This window comes from Tinamus guttatus, unplaced genomic scaffold, assembly GCF_059628265.1.
Source record: "Tinamus guttatus ecotype Peru unplaced genomic scaffold, ASM5962826v1 Tinamus_guttatus_pri_ptg000674l, whole genome shotgun sequence".
Classification (NCBI taxonomy): domain Eukaryota; kingdom Metazoa; phylum Chordata; class Aves; order Tinamiformes; family Tinamidae; genus Tinamus; species Tinamus guttatus.
This window is the reverse complement of record NW_028289208.1, coordinates 2628421-2645222: the sequence shown is the minus strand read 5'-3', so window position 1 is coordinate 2645222 and position 16802 is coordinate 2628421. Positions and strand designations below refer to the sequence as shown.

Here is a 16802-nt window from a genome sequence, read left to right as displayed (position 1 = left end):
CCGCCGCGGGCAGCAGCAGCAGCGCTCGCCGCCTCCGCTCCACGCGAAGGCGCCGGGCTCTGCAAGCGGCGGGCGGTAAGTGAGCGGGGCGGCGGCGCCCGGCCCTGGCAGCGGCCCTTTGTGGCGGCGGCCTTGCTGCTCCCGCCCGGCTCGGCCCGGCCCGGCCCGGCGGCACCATGCGCCGCGAGAGGTGAGTGCCGCGGCGGGAGCGCTGCCGCCGTCTAGGCCCGGCCGGGCACCTTCGGGCACCGCGCCCGACCGCCGCCTCCATCTCTTCTCTCTCGACAGCGACCAGCCCGAGGAGCCGGCGCCCGCCCGCGCCGAGGGCGGCGGAGCCATGCGCACCCGCAAGAGGAAAGCCGATGTGGCCACGGTGAGTGCGGCCGGCCAGGCCCGGCCTCGCCGCCTTTGTGGGGCGCCCGGGGCCATGTGGCTGCCCGGGTGGCCAGCGTGGGTCTGTCACGGGCAGTGTGTGTGTCCCTCATCCGTAACTGTGACCCCAAGTTATCTCTGCCTTTCCGCAGTTCTTGCAGGATCCGGATGAAGAAGTCGCCAAAATAGAAATGAACAGGAAAAAGCAGTATGAAAGCCAGGTAACTGCTTTGCCTCTAGGTCACTGCAATACATAGCCTAATGCAATGTTGTTATTGTTTTCCAGTACTTTGTTACCACTCTGAGCACAGTCAGGCTCATGTGCAGCTACCATGTGCTGTGTAGCAATGGTTGAGGGCACTGTCAAGCACCAATGATGGAAAGCACAAAGCTCCCCAGTTGCTACAACTTGCTTGGAAGTCCTTGCAACAGACAAGGCCTGTATTGGTCTAAAACATCCTATTAGTATTTCAGCATATCAAGCTATCCTTGGATTGCAAAGGTTCTACTTGCAAAGGCCTTAATATGCATGTAGCTCAGTGTTGGGAGGCCCTATATTGATCTCTCTAGAGACTGGAAAAGTACAGCAATTTGCTTACATCTTGCTGTATCTTGCAGGCCATAGCATGAGACACTTAGGCATGTGACCAGAATTGCCTCTTGAGATCGACCTTTTTGCATCCATATCTATACATAAGTTGGGACAAGGGAAGGATGGATCATTCACTGTCAGGCCCTTCCCACTCCCTATGATTACTATTGAACTGTCAGAAAACAAGCGGTTACAGATTAGACGTTACCAGTTTACAGCACTAGATTCTAGTGCTGTGGTGAACTGTTAGACGTAGTTCCCGTAGAGAACAGAGGGATAACTTCTACTTAGGCTGTGGAAATTGGGCCAGTCAGTGGAGGCTAGTATCAGCCTTCAGCAATTTCCTAAGTGAGATACTTAGAATGGCCTGTGTTATGAAGTCTGAACTAACTTCTATTTTAGTGTCATCTTCATAGTCTTCAGACATGACCTGCCATTGGTTATTGAATGATGCTTTTGGACATTGAGGTGCCTAATCTAAATAAAGCAACAAGATTAGCCTAATTCCCAAAATAGGTTTGTTCCCTTTCTCAGGATGTGAAGAAAGTCTGTACTTGTGTACACACATGCATGCTTGGCCTCTAGGACTTCAGCCAGTTAACGTACATGCGGAGTGGTACTTAAACAGCAGAAGTCATGATTGGGGAATACAGGCAGGACTCATTTGGTGTGCAAGGCTATGCATAATGTGGTACGTCTAACCAGAAGTGGCAGCTGGAAGTTCTAAGACTAAAGTGCTACCATAACAGATGGGCATCATTGTGTGGAATGGCCTCTGCTTGTTGCAACTGCATATACTAGTTATCAGTCAACATATTAAGCAGGGCTCAAATGGTGAGCATTTAATGAGGGTATCTCTCCTTCCCTTCTGTCTTTCTTTTGTGCAGTATATTAAACTAATTTCTCACTTCTGACAAGGAAGAGCTGCTTGTCCTTCACCACAGTTTTCTACCTTCACCAAAGGGTTCATTCTGCTTGAGCTAAGTAATGGCTTTTTGCATGCAGTTACTGCATAATAAATACTGTTAAATCCAAATATGGGACCAGTTTTACCCTCCTTCAGCAAGACAGTGGAAAGAAACCTGAAATATATTTTATGTATAGTGACCTTCAGCACTGACAGTAGTAAAGGCTTCCAGTTCTGAGTGTTTTGTGTTACTGCCTTAGCAGCCATTAAATGTTATTTCATGAAGGATGGACATAGAAAAATTTAGATGATCTAGGCAGTAGGCATTTCAAAATAGATTCAGGATTTTTTCAAGTTAAGCTTAGGATACTGGTGGGAATTAGGCCCTTGGGTTCTGTAAATCGTAAAATAAATAAAGGAGTACCTTTATCAGTCCATACATGGAGAAGATTTTCTGTCGTAACAAAATAGCCAGATTGTTACAGATCTGTTTAAAAAAAGCTAACATTTGGCTGCACAGCAGCAGCTCTTCAGTCTATGGCATGACACAAGCTATTCTCTGATATAAATTGCCATGGGCCACTAATGAGAATATGTTTATGGTTCCAGCAGCAGTATAGCAAGCTTGTATGATAGCCAGTGAGATAGTTATGCTGTTGTGGCACACTGATTCTAAAATGCAAGTACTATAAATCCAGTGCAGCCTATACCACGTGACGTCTACATTAAATAAATTGTTTACTGATGCTAGTGTATATATGAGGCAAAATACCATAGTCACATCCCACTTTATAGCGTCTTCATGCTCAATTCATTAGTTTGCTTCTGCTGAACATAAGGCATGAGTTCTTAATTAGGATGCCGTTACCCTTTATGTGATGAAAGTGTGGCTATATCATCAGGTTTGTGACAGCAGAATATTGCTTAAATTCTGTGTTTGATTTTGGAGAACTGGCACTGCTGTAGTTCTGCTAGTAATTCTCATATTAATTCTGGCTACGTTCTGTGGACTGATACACTTCCAAGAGTAAAGTGTACCCTTGGAAAAACACCCTATGTAGAACAAAATTCATCTAAGTAGATTGTTGTAACCCACATAATCTTGATACAGCATTCATGGTCGCCAAGTCTAGAGTGGGGATATTGAAACTTAAAATTATAAGAAATTTTAAGATGAAACTAATCTGCATCTTCAGATTGAAGAGGTGGGGAGGGGAAATGAACTTCCAGGAAATAATTTTTGCTAATTTTTCACTAATTGCTTCTCCAGAACAGTCTTAACAGTTGTCAAAATGTGCCACCTTGCCATTTTTAAAGATATCATCTGACAAGATTGTTTTACTAGTCTAGGTTATGTTTGAAAGATCTAATCAAAAAAGGAAAGTATTCAAACAAGTGGATGATGTGAGCTATATAAAAGCTGAGAATTTGACTTTGCACTAATGTGAGGAAGGACAACGTTAAAATTATTTTAGAGATTTAAAAACACCACAAACTTCTATACTGCTTAAAATGAATTGGAATAGCTTGATTATGTGTGTTCCTATATCTCCTATTTGGTAATTCTAGAACCCCTTTCTGATGGGTGAAGAAATACTCCTGTGAGAAGTGGCCAGAATTGCTGCTTTGGATGGGTAAAATAAGAACGCTGTGGTATAGTGCTTGACAGTGATGTCTCTTCGGAGATGCTGCTTTTTAGGGCAAGACGGAGAGACTTTTTCTCTCTCCTGCTCTCTTTCTCTTTTCAGCTCCTGCTCTTCTCCATTTCCATGCTGAAAAGCCTCCTTCCCCTTGCTTCCTCAAGCCCCTGGAAGCTTCTTCTGGTGCTCCTGACTGGTGCTATGATGCCCTGGTGTCTCAGTACCTTGTGTTCTTGGTTTTAGCTGCTTTGTTGAAGGTTCTAATTGCATGAAAATAGCCTGAATGGCCCAAACCGCTTGGTTTTATATCCGAGTATATGCTTGAAGGGTGTCTAAAAGATTCATTTAAGTGAATGCTTGATACATTTGTAAATGAGGGCATGCTGTAGAAGAACTGGTGCCACATAGGAGCAAAAAGCCTCTGAACTCCTGGACATTTTTCTTTGTTTGGAGCTAATGTGCTTGATTGTTCCCATGGACTTGTTCTGTCACCTACTTTCTGCCCTTCCTGGTGTTTTCCCTCCATGTGAGCTTATGCATGTCATCATTTTGCTTTTTTTTTCCTTTTTGGAATAAGACTGTGGGTGTCGCCAGGTTTTCTAGCTGGGATCCTTTTCACCTCTGCAGTAGGCTTAGGGCCATAGAATTTCCTCCAGCAGGCTGCACAGATTTGCTGCTGAATTTGTCATCTTTCGTCTGCCGAAGAGACTGCAGCTCTCGGCTTCAGGGCTGGCTCTTGTGCAAGCCCAAAGGAAGTTCTTCCTGATATTTTTCCCCTCCCCCCTTGCATTAAACTACCATTGAAAAAAAGAAACACTTTAGCAGTCTTATTTCCATACAGTTACAAAGCAGGGTCATGCAGCTTCTTGGTATCTTTTGGTAGTCTCAGCTGAATTTTTTGCTAAATATGCTTTAAAAAATCAGGAATTCCCACTCTCTCAATCACAGTACGTGCCAAAGCTATGGTGACCCCTCTCAAGCTAGTTAAGGCTTCTCTCTACTTTCTTGATAGTTTCTTGTCTTTGAAGTCCCTATGCATTTGTTGCAATTATTTTTCTAGCTACTACATGTACTTAAATGTTGTTGCTTGTATCCGTTCCCTGCTCTCCGTGGTGAGGTGCATTATCTAGGCCAAGACTTTGTTCTCGCTTCTTTTCAAAGCACTTACGAGGCTTCTGAGTCTTTACATGTATTTCCTTGTAAAATATGTGGGGTTGTAGGATCTTTCTTAAATCAGATTGTCATTGTTGCTTCCCTGTGATACTGAGAACTTCAAATTTGCTTTTAGAAGTTCCCCATATAGTAGGCGCCTTTAAATCAATCCTCTATAATCTTGTGCTTTTCTATTGGTTTGCTGATTAACTGATAAGCCGGGGCTTCTCAGAAGGCTGTTGGCAGCTGGGCCTGCCATGCAGTTTGGAGGACAAAGTGTGACTAAAGTCTGGCTTGGGGGGAGGACAAAAATTAACCTACAGCAATGCTGATGTGACACTTCTATTCAAACTTTCAGTTCATAAGGAATCTGTCACTTTTACAGCTAGAGATCCTTCTTTTTTCCCCTCCACCACCCAAATTAAGTTGTGGTATGGTGGTATCATAGAGCAAATAAGTAGCTGTAGTAGATTTGCATGCAGAACTCCAAGAGGAAAAACTACCTATCTGTCTCAGTAACTCAAGGTACAAATCTGTCTTTAGTACGAGTAAACTGTGCAGTGTGGTTTTTGTTTCTGAAGTTAGTGGTTTTTGTTTCCGAAGCTAGTGCTAAAGGGGAGCCATCTTGCTGGAAAGTGGTGTCACTTGTAACAGGAGCAGTGTGCAAAAAGGCTTGGAAGCGTCTTCACCAGAGGTGGTATTTCATGTAGAGAAATGTTACTTGCAGACATATAATGATTCTTCTGACTTCATTTGTTTGTTTGCTTTACCCTCAAAGCACGTTAGGAATCTTTGAGGACTTCTCTCTGGCCAGGGCTGCAGGGTAGGTCAGTTTGCAACAAGATGGCTGACTTGAGTGTTAAATGGAGATGCCAAATTTTAATTAATTTGCAAAGTCAGGGTGATAGGCATCAGTCTATTATGTTACAGCAAAACTTGAAGGAATATTTTTGTGTAAAATAGTAGGAAGTGTACAGCAAGATCATTTTTAGCCAAGTCAGCCAGGATGAGCAACCTTTAAAGAAAAGGAAAGCTGAACTTGTGTTATAGTCTGGGTACAAGTAAAAAGACATGGTAAATGAAGTGTTGGATGTCTGATGTTTGCAGACCTTGGTAAATTTCTGTATACAAAATCATTGACATGATTACATGTCCTTGTTCCAAAAATAATCAGATAATCTGAAATGCCTGTTTTTTTCCTCCCACTTAAGCATTATAAGATGAATTGAGACTTAAGAGAAAACTTTGTAAATTATTCTTTTGCTGGTATTCATTTCCCAGGACATTTTGCATGAAATTCTAGGTATTTCATCTGCATGTTCCTTGCCATAATTTCTGATCTCCTATGTGTATAGTGATATGGATTAGGATTTAAAGTTCCATCTGTTTATTCCTTACCTGAAGGCTAAAAACTTGCTTTCCTGGAAAATATTTCTGATGAAGCAAAGTGCAGTGTGACAAAAGACACTGACTTGGATGCTTTTTATGTAAGGCATGAGGTTCTTGAAAAGCAAAATAGGGTAAAAATTATTTTCATTTAGTAATAAAATCTGCCAAAGGTGAAAATAAGCAATTTGAACAGTTTAAAGAGAATCACAGTTCCTTTCCAACTTCTGTATTCTATTTAAAGCTAAAATGAGTATTTTAAAGCACAATGTTCAATCTTGTCTTTCATTTCATAGCCGTCTTGGAATAACGCTCACAAAAATCCTCATACCCTGATTCCTACTCCGGATAAGGATGATGATCCGGTTGGTGTTGATTACTCTCAGTTTATTCATCTAAGCGCTAATCCAAGTAGAGCTTCACCACTACCAATTCTGGGGTAAGTGTGTCTCTTTACTGCTTGCCTACCTTCTTTTTATGTGTTCTTTTGAGATTAAACACCTATATCTATTTTAGCTGGGCGAACAGAGATGATGTATGGAAAAATATGATAAACAAAGAGGAGATGTATGTGAGAGATAAGCTTTATATGCAAAGGCACCCTCTTCTACAACCTAAAATGAGAACAATCCTTCTTGACTGGCTAATGGAGGTAAGCTTTTTTCTGCTTGTGAGTGTTTCAGTGGTCTTTTGTTGAAGTGTTCTAATAACTAGATGCTATTGATACTTTTCACAATCTTTGTGTCATTGGTTTAGCACTAAATACTCATCTTTGTCTTAATTTAGGGAATAGCACAGAATTTAAAAATATGTTTTGATTTGCTGGTGTACAAACTGACAGCATATTCTGGTATTCATTTAGCTTGACAATGTATAATTATCGATTAATAGCACAGGTAGCACAGTTTTAGCATTCTAAGGTCATGTTGCAGATAAAAGCTATAAGAATGTGACACTCACTGTAAAAAGACATGGTGGCTTAGAGACCAGATGCATCTCACAACATCTTTAGCACTGATACTGATGTGTAGAATATATTTCAGCTCTTGTTGTTATGTGAGTATTTCTTGCTGTTCGGATGACATGCTAGCGTAGTCACTGTTCTTAATGATAAAGTTGTGAGAATTTGCTCTTTTGAGTTGTTGGAGTGATGCATGCTTGCAAAAAACAAGGAACTCGTGTTCTCATGTTATTAAAACATGTGCTTTTCATGGAGAGTTGCTGTAGTGGCAATCTTGTGAGTCAAAAGAAACATTTAAATTCCTGCTCTTAGCGTGTTAATATCAATGAATCAAAGCCAGCATGAATTATATCTCTAGCTCTTGCATTTTTTGAATCAATCTATAGCATCTTTTTTGACTCTCAAACTGTTCTTGTCCATTGTAAATTATCGTTTCTTTGCAGGTTTGTGAGGTTTATAAGCTTCACAGAGAAACTTTTTATTTAGCACAAGATTTCTTTGATCGGTTTATGGCAACACAACAAAATGTTGTAAAAACACTATTGCAGCTTATTGGAATCTCTTCTTTATTCATAGCAGCAAAGCTTGAGGTAAGTATTTCTGGCTTTTACCTAAACAAAAATGTGAAAGAACAGACAGCATGTGTACTGTACACTAGATCCATGTAGGCAGGCTTTATGAAGCTTGTTAATATGGCTTTTGAGCTGAGAGATGACCCCAAAAATATTTCTTGCCTTTAGGAGTTCTAGAAGTAGCTAAAATTAAGACTACCTGACACCACAGTATATCTCCCTTAAGATTAAAGGAATTATTCTAACATTGAAAAAAAATAAGGTTTCTAATTGCTCTTTTTAAATGAGTTTGTGGCTGGGTGCTCTATGCAGGGACTGCTTGTTGAAATAACACTGTTAGTGGATTATCTACTGGATAATACAGTCTAAGAGCTATTCTTTATTTACTTGAAAAATGAAACTTAAAATACATAATGCTATTTTAGTTCTTGCTGCATATCTCAAGGAAAACAAATCTTCAACCTGTTCTTCTCTAACATAAATTCTTTGGTTCCTAAATCCACAAGACTTAGTGAACTCTGTGTGTCTAAGGCAAAACTTACTTATTGAGTAGTTGAGGCCAAACAGTCTCCTCACTATTGAAAAGCAATTAAATTCTAAGGATGGAGTTAGAGGAGCCCTGTCTGCTTTGTCTCCTTTCCCTGCAGTATCCCTCAAGGCTAACCTTGGGCCAACAATATTTCTCAACCCTGTGTGAGTTGTAACCTTTAATGTGAGGAATCTAGTACAGATATTGGCTCTGTTGATGCTACTGTCTTTTAACTACCTATTGGAGCATTTGTAGTTAATTAGCTTTGGTCTGCTTCTCACAGGACTGCAGGTCATTATCTGCAAGGTTACAGCTTTGTAAAATTATTAAACAATACAAGTATATGTGATCATTAGATCCACACTTGATTACAAGAGATAAGAGGCCTTTTCCTTAGTATGTATTTAAAAAAAAAAAAAATTACTTGTAATATCACTGCAGTAGTCCTGTATTCAAATGTAATGCATGCTGTACTGATCCATTGGAAGTGAAAGGTAAAGAGTATGGACAGTAAAGTTGTCATCCAAAAAGTTGTTCATTGGAGGCAGGGGAGGGCACCAGGGTTGTTTTGGTTTAGTTTAAATCTTGAGATGTTGAAGGTGTGAGGTGTTCTTGTTTTGACACATGGAACTAGTTGCAACTTATTCATTAACTTATTCCTGTCTTTCAGGAAATTTATCCACCGAAGTTGCACCAGTTTGCCTATGTTACAGATGGAGCTTGCACAGAAGATGAAATCCTCAGTATGGAGTTAATCATTATGAAGGTAATATTTTGAAGTGGACGTAGCTGCACCTATTTAAAACAAAGCATAAACAGTCTAAAAGCAGAAAACCTCAGTTAATCTTGTATGCTAGTAAGACACAGTAAGACACACATTTCTCTTTTTTAATTAGAAACCAGTTTTCTCTAGGTAACAAATGATTTAAAGCATCCATTAATATGTGCATATTGACAAAATGAATTGATTCCACCACCCTATCAGTGGGAGAGAGCACAGGGGAGGATTGAATTTGTGTGTTCTGAAGGTGCCTTGAGCAATTGGAAATACAGTTTCCCATCAAGAGTAAATAACAGTTCTTAGACCATGCAACTTTAACTAAGTCTTGTGCATATCTTCTTTCAGGCTCTTAATTGGAACTTAAATCCATTGACAGTTGTATCATGGCTAAACATTTACATGCAAGTTGCCTATTTAAATGAGCTTTATGAGGTGCTGCTGCCACAATATCCACAGCAAATATTTGTACAAATAGCAGAGGTAGGACTGATTTCATCCTTAAAATTTCTATATATCATCTGAAAAAATTCCATTTCGTAGTAGACTTACAAAGCATGTGTTGCCTTGTAGCTCTTGGATCTCTGTGTGCTGGATATCGGCTGCTTGGAGTACACATATGGAATACTTGCAGCTTCTGCTTTGTACCACTTCTCCTCATCTGAGTTGATGCAGAAAGTTTCAGGTAAGTATCACTGGCATTTATACACAAGTCTAAAGCTGCTTTAATGTGGGAGCTTAACGGTACATCTTGTCTTCCAGGTTATGAATGGTGTGAGATAGAGGAATGTGTAAAGTGGATGGTTCCATTTGCAATGGCTATAAGGGAAGTAGGAAGCTCCAAACTGAAACACTTTAGAGGCATAGCTCCTGAAGACTTGCACAATATACAGACACACATAAACAGCTTGGATTTGCTGGTATGTGTTTGGGAAACTAAGACAGAAGTTGTCTGTAAACTTCTAACTCTTGTTTATTCTTTGGTTACACCAAATAGTAAATTCAAGTGAAAACAGTATCAAATTGATACTGAGAGTGAGTGTATTCAAACAATAAAAAGCATAAGGTTGTACTCCAGATGGATCTTGATTCCAAGGATTTTCTGACTTAGGCATTATTTGGTATATAAAAAGGTGATTATGGTTTAAGGCTCTGATTTCAAAGGACAAATAATTACTCCAGAAATGGGAAATGTATTTTTGCCTTTTGCAATATTGCAGATGTTAGAACTGTCTCTACAGGAAATACAGGTAATATAAGCTCTTACCTGATCAAGAGGGAGAAAGAGACTAATCATTTGAGACTGATCATGAGGGACTGCTGTGGAACAGTGGTTCACAATAAGTGACCAACAGTGGTTTTTAGCATGAGAAGCTTGCAGAGGACCAAAGTCTTGTTCAAAAGATTATGGTTAAAAGATTACCAAGCATTTCTTTTCAATTTACTTAAGTATAGTAAGAGTTAAGCCTTTTGCAATTTGTAACTATTGAAATTTGCTGTCTTGAAGGCTCAAGTAACATAATGTGGATTTAGAGAATCCAAAAATTAGTATTTATCTCCTAGGGCTTATATTCACTAACTGTTTGTACTGTAGGTTTGATATTTGTTAGTTACCATGAAAGAGGTTGGATATAGGTATGCATATTCATATCAGCAGCCTACTGGGTTATGAAACACTTTATTATAATGCACTGTTGCAGTGGTATACCAAAATAAGGATTTTTTTTTCTCCTGTTTCCTGTGTTTTCAGGACAAAGCTCAAGCAAAACAAGCCATATTGGCTGAGCAAAATAGGACTTCACCTTTTCCTAGCGGTGTCCTTACACCACCACAAAGTAGTAAGAAACAGTCTGCTGGACTACAACCCATATGACTGGAAAATATTGACAGACAATTTTGCTGAAGTGCCTGTTCTGCTGGTTCTAACTCCTGCTCCTATATGGAAATGCTGCCGGTGAAGTTCATAAGCTTTTATAGAATATGAAAAGGAAACCTTGCCTTTTTGTGACAGAAGATTTTTTCTATATGAAATATTTTTATTGAACATTAAAATATTTTAAATAAATGGATCAAGTACACCAGCCACTTAGAAGAACACCGAAGAGTGCTCCAAATGCTGCTAAGGAGGGTGATGCTTGATGTGACCAACTGTTCAGAAAAAGGGCTTGAAGTTTAGATTAGTTACTGTGCCTGTCTGTCCATTGGAAATCTGGAGTCATTCTGTTCCCTACTGACAAATGGGCATAAATGCTGTGGAAGACTGTATTTCAAAGCCTCTTTTTCAAATGGTTGGCTTACAACTTGATGCCTTTTAAAATTCTTTATTGTAAATGCTGCTATGTCTCTGTGTATCCATTTTTAATAAAAATGCTGTCTAAGACAGCTGGTTTATATATATTCATATTTTTCATTTAATTGTGGTCAGCTAAGCTTTCTTAAGTTGTGATCGCTAGTAGCGTTGGAACTGGGTCAGAGGATACAATAGCTATCATTTTTTATTTATTTACCATAACTGGCTTACGAATGAAAGCTTCCTTTCTGGGTACTAAAATAAAATTATGATATTGTGCTAACTGGTCTTCCTGTTTGTTCCAGCTGCAGATGACCGACAAGGGGGGCAGGTACAGAGGTGTCTTTCCACAGCATAGTTTCTAGTAATTGGCATATTGGGAATTTCTTGAATCAGATTGTCTGGGTGGTCATGCCTGATGGCCAGAAGCGGTTAGGAAGGAAAAAACCTTTTTTTTTTTTTTTTTTTTTTTTTTTTTAAAAAACTCATTTAAATTTTTGGATTTTGGATTAATCTTTGACAACTGGTCTTATCCTGTGCAAAAGTGATACCTGGAACAGCATGTGCCTTTTAATTTGTTGTCTGTTAGGAAACAAGGTCTTTATTAACCTCTGTAACACTTGAGGACATGCAGTAAGACTGAAAAATCTTGAATCTGAAGAAAATGGAAACAGAGAAGTAGATATAGAAACAGTTAATTGTTTTTGTCATGATATTCGCTTTAAAGGGCTATGAACAACACTGAAAACGCTTGTGAGACTTCAAGGATCTTTTCTTGTGCTTCTGTATTTAGATGCTAAACAATTTCTGCTAGATGCTAAACTATTTCTGGAAACTTCTGCTCTGTTGACTAATATCTGTAAGCATTAGTTTCCAGCAAGACACAATTTTAGAAGTTTATTTAGTTTTATTAGGTTAATCCTTTTCCCTTCTCCTTGAACCAGTGCTCTGAAAAAAGCTCTGACGTGTTACGATGCCTAATGTAAGTAATGGTAAGCACTCTTATTTGCTTGCAGTGAATTATTTCAAGTCCTCTAGTAATACCACAAGTGTCAATGTTAGCTGAACAAGTTCACAGTGTGAGTTCAGAGAGGTTTTCACTACAGGCTTTAGACAAAAGAATATTATGTTTGCCTGTTAATGAAAATACTTGTAACATGGGAGGAATGGTCAAGACACATTACTAAATCACTGGCCAAATTTCAGTGCTAGTATTTCTGTAGTTGCTTTTGAGTGCTAAGATTCATTTGTAAAAGGCACATCACACTTAAGTGTGTCCCTTATGGGTATTGCATTTTATTTAAGACTTTTAACTGTTAAATAAAATGCTCTCTAATAACAATACAGGTACCATGAACATAACTTTCAGTTTAAGCTAAAAATAAGCTTCTGCTTAATATCTATTCAAGACTAATTTCAGGTATTCTATATGTTCTCTGGACTTCCTGGGTAAACTCTACTAAATTATATACATAAAAGCTTCCATGTATAAAAGTTTGTATAACAGACTTTTTCCTAAATTGGTTCTCTGCTTCAGGTGGCAATCTGGTTATTTGCTGAATGATAACTTTTTTCCCTTTCTCAGAGGTCTCCTTGCTTTACTTCTATGGAGAGCAAACTGTTCAGAATGAGGAGATCTCTGCATGCTTTGCAGCTTCTGAGGTATGAATGCAAAGATACTGTACTTTCCAAGAGACTGACTTGCTTTAGAATGTTTCTTTTTTTCTTTTCTATCATACTTCAAGAATAATGTTGGCTTGTAATACATAATGATACTTAAGTCTGTCTTTGAAGTGCCTTCTCTTTCTAGCATAGCTTGAAGAACTTAGCACTGATTTTTGCAGAGTGGTAACCATTTGGTGGGAGAACAGTGCAACTAATTATAAGGAAAATAGTTGTCCCCATTCCAAGACCCAAAACAAAAAGGGGAGGGCGTTCCTTTCCTATTTCTCTGCCTGAGAATCCTATTTTCCTAAATTCTTCCAAGTCAGTTGAAGGCACAAAGACATTTCAGTGCCCTCCTTATCCTCTGAGGGAGGAGGAAGAGGGTGTTTTGGCCCGAGCAGTTGCAGCAAAAGGCTTAGCCTGTTTGAGTGGGCTGAAGTTGTGCAGCAGGGATGAACTAATATCAAATATGTCTTTCCAAGTTGTCTCTAATCTAGAAGATGTTATCCCAAAGGGCAGGGAGGTATCCTGAGCAGAAGGGAAAATGTGCTAGACTACTATTGTTATTGAAGATGATACACACTTTCTGCTGCAGGATCAGGTGGGTTTACAAGCTCTCTGGAGATGCAGAGAAAACAATTTAGTTGTGCATTGCTGTTCATGCTTTCAGTTGAAACTCTCTCTCCTTTTAATAACTACAGACCAGTATAGTGTGTTGCAAAATAATTGAATTCTCCAGTAGGCAGATGGCTTAGGGTTATCTTCCTCCTTCTGAAGAGTTTGTCATAATTACATAAGAAAAACTCACTTTGGTTAGAAAGCAGGGAACATCAGTGAAACTTAGGATTAGCACCGCAGTCACTTTTGTTCGGTGTTTGTCACTGCTGCTGTAAAACTATCCTTGCTAGTTAGCTGTGATTGTATTGAATGAATGCATACAGCACTACATTAGTGAGTCAAAGCTTAAATAGTGAGTATGGGTAAGAAGAGATGTGCTGGCAGACAAAGGATGGAAATGCTTAGGTCTGTACTGTGATTCTGTCAGATACTAAAATGTTGAAAATGCTTTTATTATCTAATGATAGTTCATAGAAATTCTTCATCCTACTGCTTTACAAGAGACAAGCTATGAGGATCTGTGCAGGTTTATCAGTGTCTAGGTCTCAGATAAGCACCTCGTCTTGGGTTTGGGGAGTTTTGCAACATGAGGGGGGTTTATAACTTTGCCTCATGCAAACAGGGAAGTAAAGTGGTCTTAAACAAGTACAATGGGGTGCTTGCATGGGTATTAAGCCAAGCAGGCCATGGGAACTGTAGGTGCTATGAGGTCTTACAGCCTAGTTGAAGCTTCTCTCTATTCCTGGATGCTAGAGATGTCTTTTTTGTGTATGGAGCAGCTGGCTTGCCTGCCACCCACGGGCTCTGCCTTCTCCTAGGCTGTGAAGTCCTCGCCCTCAGTGCAAGTCTGTACTCATGTACAAGGCTTCCCTGCAGTAACATCTCAAGAGGATGGCATCAGGGTACCTGGGCTTGAGAACTGCCAAAGACTGCCACAGGTTTTCCTCTGCACTTTAATAGAAAGTAACACCCAGCTTGACCTGAGGTTTTGTAATCTGTGTGAGGAGCTCTCCTCTTCAGACTTGTCATATAGTAAAGAAATGCTGCATAGAGATCTACTGTGTGCCTTAATGTAACAGGAAGTAGCACTGGTTTTGCTTCCTGTTTTACTCACCTTTTTCCCCTTGCACTGTCAGCTTTAGACTGTGCTACAGTGGGCAGATCCGCAAGGGTGGTTTAGTCAAAGTCAAGGTGGAGTAACTGAAAGACAGTAGGAAGTGGTGGATAAGTAGTGATGGGGAGGTGATTTTAATGTCCATGTTTTGCCTTCATAAAATTTGGCTTTTGGAAAATTCATGAAATTCTGTGTTATGAAGTAACAAGACTGCAGCCAAGTAGTCATTTGTCACATTGTTTTGAACAATAAATATTCTGGTGATTGAGTCCTTCAACCATGCCACCTGCAAACAATTCAAATTGAATTTACCTTCAAAATACACAAACTTTCTCTCAAGTCTTGAATTGTCTGCTACTGGCATTGTTGGTATTTTTTCAAAAAAAAAAAAAAAAAAGAAAAAGAAAAAAGAAAGAAAAAAAAAATGTACAGAATACAATCCTGTATCATCTTTCTCCTTTCAGTCTCCTGATCACTTCAAGTAAAGTTCTAAAGAGTAAGCATTTTTATTTATGGTAAATTTGAGATTATAAAAAGAAATGAAGTATTGTTGTAGACCATTAATAAAATGAGTGCTTTCAAAAATCTGCAAACTTGTGTGCTTGAGGACAAATTTGATCATATCATTATCAGGGAAGAAAAAGTCATTCTGATTCATGGTGCTTTGGTCCAAATCTTGTTGGCAGTTTGGAGATGTAGATGGTCTGCTGGAATAGCTTGCAATCTATTTTGGTTTACCAGGCCGACCATGTTCTTGTTACACAAGTATGGTAAGAAAGCAAAAGGATTTAGTAAAGTGTTGATCCTTGAAGTTTCAACAGGGCTATTGTAATATTCAAAGAGGAAATTCAGTGGTTCATCATTAAGCAGCCCAACCAAAAAAACAAATGTCCTTATGTTGGCCTTTAAGGACTATTGCTATACTGTGACATCCAATTTGGAAATGACCAGTTACCCTTTATTGGTAGGTTCTTAAAGCAACCTGAAATAGTCCCTGAAATGTTCTGTGCAGGGCACAACAGGCCACAGACAAAGCACTGCATGTGCAGCAGGAACAAGATATAACAGACCTGCAGGCTTTGGAAAAAGGAGGAGCTAGTGGATTTATTGGTAATGTTCATAACTATGGTGAGAAAATGGTTCTTTAATAATAATAATAAATCCTTGGCACTATTTCAGTTGGCCTTTGCTTTGTTTAAAAAAAACAAAAAAATCTTTTCTCCCAAAACTTTCTGCCTCATATGTCAATGAAATCTCTTGAGCCAATTTCTTAGCAGAGAAATTCTTGAATTAACTCTTGCAGAAGAAGGCAAAATCAAATATTCTTTAACAAGCTGTATGTAACAATATCTTGAAAATGAAATTACACTGTTCTTAGCCATGCATTTAGAATTTTTCCCAACACAGAGATTAAAAACTTAAGCGGCAAGCCTAAATATTTCCTAGAAAATCAGACATAATTTTCTAATGCTAGAAGGGAGTTAGCCTGCCTATCTAGGTAGGTCATTTTTCTCCTTTGGAAGCCTATTCCTTTATTAGAGATAGGGGAATGCCCTATCTCTAGTAACAAAATTTTCCTAAGTAACTTCTTGTCAAGTATTTTGCACAGTACAACCCTTCAGAAAGACTAATTGTCATGTCGATGACATAAGGATGCAAAGTACATTAAAGCGGAAAAGTTGAAACTACCACTTGTTACTTTGTATAAATAGCAGAAACAGCTATATTGTGGTTCTAATATAGTCCTTTTATTCATTTACTTATTAACCTGAGTGGAAACAAAAAATAGCAACTGTGGCGACTGATTATCATGTGTGAATTGCATTTACATGAACCTATCTGTTGTGTGCCCAGTGTGTAGCTCAAATAAATGGTATGAACATTTTTGGATTGAATCCCAAAGTAACAGCAACAGCCAGGAAAGAGCAATATAGTATTTGGCTATGATGTATTCCATTCTTCTTGAATGGGGTATAAGACGTCAGCCTCTGCAGCAAAGTGCCTCAACCTAGCTTTTTCTGTATGTTAAGAATTACTGACCTTGGCAAAAGTTCAATAGGCAACTGTTGCTTTTCACCCTAACTTTCATTTTCCAAGTACTGACCAGCTGTTAAAGTAATATGTGGACTGCTTAGCACCAGTAAGGTTTGGTTGTTATGCTTTATTTTAAGATTGGTCCAAGAATAAACAAATCTCACTTCAGCTAGACCTGCAAATTGTTGCCTT

The 16802-nt window shown here is 39.1% G+C and overlaps 1 protein-coding gene across 1 annotated transcript; it reads left to right on the top strand.

Annotated features, from left to right (window-relative positions):
- The first annotated feature begins 161 nt into the window (after window positions 1-161).
- Window positions 162-11389, top strand: CCNE1 (cyclin E1). Its single transcript, XM_088536443.1, has 11 exons — window positions 162-190; window positions 289-373; window positions 525-593; window positions 6346-6488; window positions 6566-6701; window positions 7454-7600; window positions 8782-8877; window positions 9238-9372; window positions 9463-9574; window positions 9652-9809; window positions 10640-11389. The coding sequence occupies exons 1-11, from the start codon at window positions 177-179 to the stop codon at window positions 10760-10762; spliced, it is 1218 nt and encodes a 405-aa protein (XP_088392569.1). The 5' UTR covers window positions 162-176; the 3' UTR covers window positions 10763-11389.
- The last annotated feature ends 5413 nt before the right edge of the window (window positions 11390-16802 follow it).